Below are 10,417 nucleotides of genomic sequence, written 5' to 3'. Positions count from 1 at the left end.
CAGGCTCAGGGAAATGAATTGCCCGAGGTCCCACAGGAAACCTGGGGCCCAGAGGGGAATTGAACCCAGCCTCCCGAGTCCCCACCCCGTGCCCTGCTTCCCGGGGCCATTCTTATAGGCCTGACACCTGAGTCCCCATCCTGTGCCCTGCCCCCCAGGCCATTCTTACAGTCCTGGTGCCCACCTCAGTTCTGAGCCTTGAAAGTTTGGCCGCACCTGTTCACTGTTGTAATTAGCCAAAGGCCGCTGGGCACAGAGCAGCACTGGAAGGGTGGTTGAAGGGAGGGGCCTGTTCTTCTCTCCCTGCACCCTGTGCTAGAGGAACAAGCCCTGAGTCTGAGCCTGTGGGTCCAGGACCACTCCGGTTTCCTTTTGTAGGACAAAAGGACACCCAGCTGCACCAAAATCCAGCCAAACTCTCACCGGGGGAGGCTGGAGTTGGCCTTTGGACCACAGACAACACCAGCTGGGCATCAGCTGTTCCAAGCAGGTGGGCTCAGCCATGCCCCCCAAGCAGCAGAGCCATGCACAGGACCTTGCCACGCTAGCCCGAGAGCATTAACTCATTCCTGGCTCCTGGAAATGGCTTAGCCTGGAATGTCGGTTACTAGAATCAGGGTGGGAAAGGAGGGACCCTCCCCCACTAACTCCTCTTCCAAATCCGCTCAGCCAGGAGTAGGAGCTTGGGGAGGGGACTGAGCCCGGGACCTGTGGAGTCCCTGCTCCCACCCCCTGAGCCTCCAACCCCCTGAGTGGTGGGGCTCTGATGGGCAATGGGGCAGGAACAGAGCCAGACAGTTATCCCAGCTGAGCAGGTACTGTGGTCTCCATGGTATTCGTGAGCACACTAGGTGGGGACAGGCGCTGAAGTGTCTCCTAGGAGGAGGCACTCAGGGTAATTTTAATGGAGAGCTAGAGGCAGATTTAAGCTGACACTTTCAGATCATAAATCCATGAAGGCCAGTAGGTTTGGATAGGTTTCAGAGTAGCAGCCGTGTTAGGCTGTACTCCTGCCTTCCCCCAGTGACAAGGAACAGAAAGCAGCAGGGCTGAGTCAGAGAGGGAAGGCACAGCAGTTAACCATAGCTCCAGGGCGGAACAGGAACACATGGGGTGCTGCTGACCTCACCTTTATCCAGTGGCAGCTAGTTCCCTGGCAGCACCACACATACACCCCCAAGAGTAGCAACATGGGGCTCCGGGGAAACAAAGCCCCATTCTAAATGCAGCTCCCTGCTGCATACCCTGCCTCTCCCAAGGAGGCTCCTGAAGGGGAATAAAAGTGTTTTCCAAAGTGCTCAGGGGTCTGACCTCCTGGCCCCCTTGCTCATTAACAGCATTCACAGCAGCATTCCAGGCAATACAGGGGTCACCCCTGCTCCAGCCTGCCCCAGGGAGGAGCTTCTCATGGGAGAGTCTGGGATACAGCTAAAGGGGTCACCTCCTTCCTCGCCCATTCACTAGCGGGAACATCCCCTTCAGGAAGGCAGAAGTTGCCTCAGTCTGCTCAGTGCTCTTCATTTATTCTGCAAGGATGGCAGAGTCACTTAGCAGCTCGGGCAGGGGCTGGCTGCAGTTGGGGCCTACAAGAAAAGATCCCCGAGTAAAGCAGGTGAAAGCTGGGGTAGCAGCTGCCGCACTCAACCCCACCAGCAGCACAGGATCTACGGCTGCTGGAAGAGGAAAGCCAAGGTTAGAACTTGTTGCCTGATTGTAGAGGTTAGTATAATATAGGCTCCCCCATCAATCTGACCAGAAGATAAGGTTCTTGTCCTGGAATCAGGCTACACAGATGTAGCAAGTTCAGTGTCTTGTACAGACCCTCAGGGTGTTTGGCAAGGACACTCGCATTGGAGAACAAAACAGCCTTAGAGACTTTTATTAAAGTTAATGAAAAGGCTACAAAAACTCCTGACCACACAGTATAGCATTGGGGGAGCCTGTGGTATCATTCCTTACCATGCTCCTAGATTAGCACACTCACACCCTTCCTGGGGTACCTGGTGGTAAGAGATAGAGGACCAGCCTCGCTTCTGGCATGCCAAGTGAGCCCAATGGTCCAGTTTCCTCAATGATGGTGAATAATAGAGCTTGAAGAGTCAAATGCTGAGTAGCTAAAGTTAGACAGCTATGAAATTTTAAAGCTAAAGGAAGAGGAAGAAACAACAGAATAAGAAAGACTAATTCCACAGGGTGGTTTGCCCTTTGTATAGGGCCTGAGCAATATAATGAATGTTCATGCTAATCTAACTTCCTCAGCCACATAATATTAGGGTGCACTTATTTTATAGGCTAAAATAGCTATACATCTTAACACCAATTAGCTCATTCTCAAACCTGCCACTCCATGCCTGAACTGGTTTATGGTGAGTATCCACGTTTCTGCAGTGTTCCCTGTGGTCACCCTCTACCATCAAGCTCTGTCTCCTACTTTTAGGTAAACATGTTTAGTTTCCCAAAATCTAAAAAAAAGGGTGACCGTTAGGGCATTTATCTATGCCAAAGGTCACTAGCCTACTTCATCACACTTATGCTAACTTGCTTAAGCTACTCATACAGGCCTTCTACAGCTTTATAATTCCAGCTGTTGATCATAGACCACAGCTCAGTGCATCAGCCTAGCCACCAAGGCTCTTCACAGCCTAGCTGTGATGGACTGGAGTAGGTATTCAGTGGAGAACCCTCCCCCATTGACTCTGGTTTTGCTACTTCCCTCTTCAACCCCCATTGTTATGAATAATTCCCTCCACCCTGCCCCAGGATGAGCGATGCAGGAAGAATTCCAGGACAGATTATGGTTCTGTGCTGAGGATAATGAACTAGGGCCCGGGGAAAGGGATCTATGTCATCTCAGACAGATTTCCTGTGGGACAAATCACTTAAACAAGGATTTGTCGTGCTGGCACCTCAGTTTCATCTTAACCTCCAGGATGCTCTATTCCCCCTTTGTGAAACAGGGAGAGGGAGCCTTCTCTACCTCACACAGCTGTCCTAGAGATAAATTCAGTTGTATTCTTGGAGGTGGAAATGAATCATCCTGCAGGGAAGGGAGTCAGTAACTGGGAGCTCTCAGTTGAGGAAGAAACAGGTGGAGGACCTAGATGTATATCAGGAAGCAAGGGGGAGGTTTGAAACTGTATGGGTAGGGTAGGCTGGATCTCTGCCACAGGGACTGATGAGGCAGATACAGCTAGTTTTGCTTTTCTGAGGTTTGTCTCTAAAACCCCCTGAAAGGAGGGGTTCAAGCCCTGCCTTGGGCCTCAGAACACCAGCTTTCTCTTGCCCTCACTGAGGCACTTCCCCTGTGACCCTCCACAGGGCCAGGTCAACTAATAGCCCATAAGGGGCATGACTTTGGCCATTGCTGTGAACTAAAGCAACCCCCACTCAGCTAAGCTGTTGAGAGACTCTTGTGCCCCTAGATGTAGCCTAGAGCAGTGCTTCTCAAGCTATCTGATGTGGGGGACTGGCAATTCCTTCCCCCCCCCCCCCCCATGTGTGCACAGTCCAGCAGCCGATGGCTTGTGGACCAGCACTGGTCTGCAGACTGCCACTTTGTGTAGCACTGGTCTAGAGGGCTTTGTAAAGCAACCCTGCCAAAGTCAGCCAGCCTTGAAAGCTATTTCATGCAGAGAACTGGTGGCTGGGAGAGGGAGAACACCCAAGTTGTAGGCACCTGAAGAACTCTGACTTGCACCTTGGAGGGAGGAAAGAAGGGGGATTGTTTGCGATGAAGGAAGGGGAGGTTATGGCCACTACACATGCCATTTTACAAGTCTTCCCCCCAAGTTTGCCAGATATAATCTAAATCTCATCCCATCTCATGTTCTACATGGGGACAGATCTACACCCCTCCCTGTTTTTCTAAAAAGTGATGGGGCTGCAGGAGGAGGCTCATTTAATATCTAAACAGAATTGTCCCTTGACAAAACAAATAAGGTGACAGGCCCCTGCACCCACTCAGAGGTAGTGAGCATCACCTTGGAGCCTCCTCATCTTTTCGTTTGTGTGCCCATTGTGCTGAAAGGCTGTCCGTTACCGCGTCAGTACAGACCAGCCTCAGATTCCAGTGGATTTTATTTGTCATTATACAGAAGGTAAAGCTCCCACAACAGCTCCCACAATGAAACTGCGGCCATTTGATATGGAGGAGGACGCCTATTAGTAGGTAAAAACCCTACACAGTCACCATGGTTAGCCTCAGCCAAGCCTTCTCTCCTGCCCCTGAGAGAGAGAGATACAGGTAGTTAAATTCCTTGTCCTGATTCTATCTACCTCCATTGCCTTGTCAAGTCCACCAAGATGACTTGGCCAATTCACAGAATGCAGCAGTTTGGAAGCATTCTGTGTGCTCCATTGAACTAACGCTGTTGTTATCCATACCCAACTGAAGTTTGGGCCTGCATGACAATGCAGGCACCTCTGTTGTAAATCCCTAAATCAACCTCCACTTCTTAGACCACCAGTGGGTGCTTCAACCGAGTACTGCAGTTATGGCAGACCAAGACAGCCAGCCGAAACACATACTTTAAGCTAGAAAATAAGATACCCTCTGATGCCATCTTCTGTCGGAGGCTGCCTTTCCCACTTCCACTGGATCTGCTAGAATATCCCTGGATCCTTTATAGGCATCCATGATGAATAGGGGTCCTACTACAACTTCAGCTTCTGCTTCCCTCCTAGAAAGGGAGCCTGTATGGGGGAAGAGGCATAAGCAAGAACCCATTAAGTTGTCAGTTAGTCTCACTTTGGGATGAGAGTACCCAAAGACCAGTCAGTTTGAGCAAGCTAGACATCTTTCCAGGTGGAGTGGCTGAAATAGAACTTACCGCGTCTGGAAACCACATCTCTTTGGAAGTTCTCTCCTGGCCATCTATTCAAATGCTTTGCTCTCCTGGACTGTCTTCCAAGCAATCCACAGTTCCCAGTCTCACAGCACCTGCAGATGTCTCTGGTGCCTTCCACTGGAGACCAGCTGGAACAGAACAGGAACAGTCATCTACAGTGAAGAGTTCTCTATTCTAGGCTGCCTTTCCCCAGTCACTCCCCTGATGGGGTTCTAGTCTACTCACATGTTGCCTGCTTTGTTGAAGGAACAAGCCTTGTTCAAGGGATCTGGGGCTTGCTCAGCTGCAGTGACTTTCAGATGGCAGGTGATGTAGATCTAGAAGGGAAGTGGGAAGAGGGATCAGGACCATCCCAGGGGACACTAACAGCTGCTTAGCCTGGGGAAAGAGACTTGGAGCAGAAATCAGGGAGCTCACCAAGTTCCTGGCATCTCCTGCAAACCTGAACACGTCCACCATGAACTGCAGCGTGTCCTGCCGGGGCCTGGGGGATATGAAGGCTGAGGTGGTGTCATCTGATCTCCCATCCACCAGGCACCTACACACAAGAACTCTGTTTAGTAATATCCCCACAGACTTGAGAGATTCTAGACTAGAAAGGGCTCCCAGCTCTTACCCATTGAAGTCAATGACAGCATAGCGGGGAGAGGAGTCCCTGTCTGGGGTCAGGGTGGCCACACAGTTGTCCACAAAGAGCCTCAGAGCCACATGGTTCCCAGTGCTGACATCAGCTTGGATATGCATGACCTCCCCCAGCTGGAATCCACTGGAGGATCTCTCAGCACTCCAGTCATCTGCAAGGCAAGTTCACAGTGAGCAGGACAGACAGGCAGGGCTCAGCTCCCCTGAAGGGACCTCCCACCTACCATTCATCAGGCGCAGGGAGAAATCCAGCTTCTCCTCAGCAGACAGGGTAGAGCTGAAGGGAACCCATGTTGGCTTGATGGCTTTACTGCTCACATTGTCCTTCCTGGGAGAGGAACAAACCTCAGTCACTGAGCTAGATCCCAGACCAGGGACTGAATGGGAGGGAGGGATCTGAGCATCTCAGACTCTCACCTGGGGTAGTGACACCCAATAGGAATCACGGCTGGATTGGTTCTCAGGATCACAGAGTTGCTGGCAGGGGTGGGGTTATAGTTCAGGCTTGTGCTGTAAACCAGGGAGTCTGGGGTCATCTGGGAAGAACCAGACATGGAAGGGTTAACACTAGCACACAAAGCATTTGTAAAGTCATTCAGATGAGCCTAAGAACAAGCCTCAGACAGATGGAAAACTTGTCTTTCTGACAAGCACGCAGTCAACTGGGAACTTCAGAGCTCAGTTTGCTAGAGCAGCTATCAGAATGCTAGATCCACAGTAGTGCCATTTTGTACAACTACTCACTAGTTTTCTCTGTGCACATTGTGAAAGAATCAGACAGTAATCTCCCCCCACCCCCACCCCAGATGTAACTTGTTAACTGCATTCAGGTGAGTTTTATCAATGTTTCAGGAAGACAGGTGTTTATCCCTCTCTCCCCCCTACAGCCTATGTAGAGCTCTGCCACATACTAATCAGTGCATTCAGTTCAGTGGTCTTGTCTGTAGAGCTTCCAGATAGTCTTTGGACAGGGGTGTCTAGAAGCAAAGTCTGTCTGAGCCACCAGAGCACCCTCTTCAGGCTCCACTTATGAGCCTGTTCCAGGAGCAGAGCAGGGCAGAATTCTAGTGCATGAAATTGGAGGCTAGGAAGAAGCACCCAGGAAAAACAGGGAGCTTGTCAATGACAGGAACAAAATTCCACCCACTGTTCCCTCCCACCCTGCATTTTTAACCCCATCAGACAAGACAGGGGCAGTGATGCTAGGAATCAATAGGGGCTCCTGGCTTGCATGAATCCTTACCTGTAAGGTGCTGCCACATTCATGGAGCCCAGCTACAAAGATCACTGTACTCTGTGCAGCATTAAGGGACGTGTACCGACAAGCAGCTGGGCCAAGGCTCAGGTCAGCAGCTTTGATCAGTCGCCCCGTCCTAAACAGATCCCTGTGCACAGTGATCACCATCTGAGCCTCTTGACACTGCAGCATGACAGGCTGCAGCGGGGACACAGCCCAGGGGTAGGGCAGGGCAAGAGAGGGCACATGGGCATTTCTGAGAGGGGGCTCAGCTCTGGGGGTGGGTCTCCAGATGGCCAAGTCACTCCTAGAGAAATCCCAAGGATTGTAACTGGTTACCCCACTAACCACCCAGCACAGAAGAGCAAAGCCTAAGCTGTCTCTATACCCCATCCTGCCTGCTTACAGCAAACCCAGTATGAAGGGATACTGTTGCTCTGGGGCTTTATACCCTGCACCTAAAGCTTGTTCAGAGCTGCCCCAGGTAGTTAACACCCTCTGCTAATTTTCAGGCAGCTGGGGCCCAATTACACCCACTGCCCACACCCTGGAGCAAGGAAATGGGAGGGCCAATGGGAATCAGCTCCACCTGTTGGTCTATTCATCATCTGCAGTTAGGAAATTCCTGCCCTGTTTCGTTCAATAGAAAGCTAAGGGTGGGCTCCACCACAAAGGGACCCAGCCCCTCAATCCCAGATTTAGGCCTGTAAATCCTGTATTTGGCTCCACTGTGATCCACAAATCACACAGCCAACTCTGTAGGCACCTAAATTCACTCAGCAGCATCTAAGTTATTACAGTGGTTTTGAGATGTGGTCCCCTCATCTCAAAAAAGATATACTGGCATTAGTAAAGGTTCAGAAAAGGGCAACTAAACTGATTAGGGGTTTGGAACTGGTCCCATATGAGAAGAGATTAAAGAGGCTAGGACTTTTCAGCTTGGAAAAGAGGAAACTAAGAGGGGATATGATAGAGATAGGGATATGATAGATAGATATAAAATCATGAGTGGTGTGGAGAAAGTGAATAAGGAAAAGTTATTTACTTGTTCCTATAATATAAGAACTAGGGGCCACTAAATGAAAGTAATGGGCAGTAGGTTTAAAACAAATAAAAGGAAGTTCTTCTTCACACAGCGCACAGTCAACCTGTGGAACTCCTTGCTTGAGGAGGTTGTGAAGGCTAGGACTATAACAGGGTTTAAAAGAGAACTGGATAAATTCATGGAGATTAAGTCCATTAATGGCTATTAGCCAGGCTGGGTAAGGAATGGTGTCCCTAGCCTCTGTTTGTCAGAGGGTGGAGATGGATGGCAGGAGAGAGATCACTTGATCATTACCTGTTAGGTTCATTCCCTCTGGGGCACCTGGCATTGGCTACTGTCAATAGACAGGATACTGGGCTGAATGGACCTTTGGTCTGACCCAGTATGGCCATTCTTATGTTCTTATGTTCTTAAGTATAAAGTTCCCAAGGTGCCCGTGTTTCAGACTCTGGGCACGTGCACAGCTGCCTCCCTCTAGGAGTCCAGACACCTATCTCTTACCTAAGCCTACTTGGTGCAGTTCACTTCTGTCCCTGAAGCCTGTCCCTGTAGTGGCGTGAGGGAGACCCTGGCACATGCATACCTTCAGTACGCCAGGCTGAAGGTCCTCTTCCGACTCCTCCAGAACCTCTTATTAAGGTTCTGGCTGCACTTTTCCCTACACTTTTTTATTTACATAAATCCGATCCGAGGCCCCATGAAGTCGTGGGACCACCTCGTCAGGCTCCCCCTGGCCATGACCAATGTGGCCATTCGTACCACCAGGGAGAGGAGGTTGGCGGATGAGGGCCCTGCGACTGTGGGGCTGTCTTTCGTTCTTTTATTCGTTCACATATCTGGGAAGAGTTCCTCTGGGCAGCATCTGCCAGCTCTCTCAATGCCTTTGAGGAGCAGTAGGCACTGTCCGGGCTCTCTGCTCAATGTCCCTTTCTGGTTCCCTAGTTTTGGCCCTTTGACCCCCATGCCTGTTCCCGTTATTGCCTTTGTTGTCCCCTGAACTTGGTTGGGTTCTCCGTTCAGTAGCTCCTCCCTAGGCTGAGGGAGGGGCTTTTAGCAGTGGATGAGCTAGCTCCTGCCCACATCCTTGCACTCAAAAGGACCTAAGCCCAGAGCTACCCATGAGCCAGGGTAAGTTAGGCATTTGGCTGCCTAAATCGCATGTTGGCCCCAATTTTCTGGGTGTGCTGCTTACTGGCTTGGTCCCCATTCACAATTCTACTGGAGAAGGACGTGGTGTCCATCTCAGAACTTTTAGCCCAGTTGTTAGAGCGTTCACCTGGAATGTGGGAGACCCAGGTTTCATTCCTCCTCTCTGCTGCGGGGGAGAGAAAGGATGTGAATAGGGGTCTCCCATCTCTCAGAAGAATGCTTGAACCACTGAGCAAGGGGACATTCTGATGATGGGCTTCCCCCTTCTCTCCCATTCAAGCTGTTCTGTTGTGGATAAATAATGAAAGAGGGCCCAGACCCCAGTGCTTCCACCTCCCACAGGGCTACAGCAGCATTCCTGGTCACTTGCTCACTCAGTCTGGCCCAATGTCTGTTCCACTGTGGATAAGTGCGAAACTGAATTCTGTTCAAGGGGAAATTTGTGTCCTCTCTAATATCCGCATAACTCGTCAGATGAGTTCCAAAACTGGTGTTCTCGTTCCAGAGTTGGGGTGGAGTTTGCAGGGTTGAGTTGTTTTCCCCAACATGTTCCCCACATGCGCCCCCATTTCTCCCCTCCCCCAGAACGGTTTGTTTCTTAAAGCCAAGAGAGGGCCTGGGCAAGCCATGCTCACCTTGCTTCCCAAGAAGGGGGACCTCCGCAACCTTCGGAATTGTTGTCCTGTCTCACTCCTCAGCATGAACTACAAGGTCATAGTGATGGCCATCTCACTGCGGCTGGGATCCGTGCTGGTGGATGTGGTCCACCGCGACCTGACCTACACCATCCCGGGCCACTCCATCTTCGACAACCTGTATTTGGTCCGGGATCTCCTTGAGCTTGGGTGTAGGGATGGTCTGTTGTTTGCCCTCCTGTCTCTAGATCAGGTAGAAGGTGTTTGACTGGATGGAGCACGGGTATCTCCTGGGTACTCTGCGAGCATTTGGTTTCGTGCCCTATGTCGCTGTTAGCAGGCTGGCTTGCAGCACAACTGAGACAGTTGCTGGTAAAAGCATTTTATTTCTGATTATACAGTCATATATACGATAGTTGTTTATCCTTTTTACAATTCATTATCCAATGTCCTTATCTCAGTGTTTCATTATTCTGCTGTGCTGGAAACTAGAAGTCGCTTCTCATGCTATTAGCTTTGTACTGTAGCCAAATTCCCAACCTGTATAATCTTGTTTACTTCGTTACTCATGACCCGTGGGGTAGCTTTATGCTCTGCCAAATTCTGATATCTTCCATTGACAAATTCTTCCTTAGAACATTTGATAGTCTCCATCTCCCACAGCCCTAGTTTGTGGGGTTTCTCTAGGTGCTGTATGCTTCCGCGGAGTGTCTGGTAAAGCTCAACTGGACCCTGACCGAGCTGATCAGCTTTGGGCGAGGGGTGCCTGCTGTCAGGCCAGCTGTATGCGCTGGTGATTGAGCCTTTCCTTTGTCTCCTCCGTCGGAAGTTGATGGGGTTCGTGCTGCGAGAGCCGGAGTTG

At 50.5% G+C, this 10,417-nt stretch overlaps 1 protein-coding gene across 1 annotated transcript; it reads right to left on the bottom strand.

The window, feature by feature from the left end:
- Positions 1 to 4,059: 4,059 nt before the first annotated feature.
- On the bottom strand, positions 4,060 to 7,258 carry LOC119862118 (zona pellucida sperm-binding protein 3-like). The gene is made up of 9 exons (XM_038418147.2): positions 6,733 to 7,258; positions 5,907 to 6,025; positions 5,714 to 5,817; positions 5,464 to 5,641; positions 5,265 to 5,385; positions 5,073 to 5,164; positions 4,830 to 4,975; positions 4,550 to 4,692; positions 4,060 to 4,224 (listed from the first exon to the last, which is right to left on the bottom strand). Exons 1-9 carry the CDS (start codon positions 7,117 to 7,119, stop codon positions 4,201 to 4,203), a joined length of 1,314 nt encoding a protein of 437 aa, XP_038274075.1. The 5' UTR covers positions 7,120 to 7,258; the 3' UTR covers positions 4,060 to 4,200.
- Between the last annotated feature and the right edge of the window lie 3,159 nt (positions 7,259 to 10,417).

Source organism: Dermochelys coriacea, chromosome 10, assembly GCF_009764565.3.
Source record: "Dermochelys coriacea isolate rDerCor1 chromosome 10, rDerCor1.pri.v4, whole genome shotgun sequence".
NCBI lineage: Eukaryota > Metazoa > Chordata > Testudines > Dermochelyidae > Dermochelys > Dermochelys coriacea.
The sequence above is the reverse complement of the archived record's forward strand: the minus strand, read 5'-3'. Positions and strand labels throughout refer to the sequence as shown.

Bases quoted from the DNA above. Each gene is read 5' to 3' on its own strand.
- LOC119862118 (XM_038418147.2), bottom strand. From the start codon at position 7,119: ATGGGGTATAGAGACAGCTTAGGCTTTGCTCTTCTGTGCTGGGTGGTT. The intron at 6,026-6,732 runs GTAAGGATTCAT...GGTTCTTCCCAG, and splicing joins AATGTGGCAGCACCTTACAG to ATGACCCCAGACTCCCTGGT. The intron at 5,165-5,264 runs GTGAGCTCCCTG...CTTCCCTTCTAG, and splicing joins CAGGAGATGCCAGGAACTTG to ATCTACATCACCTGCCATCT.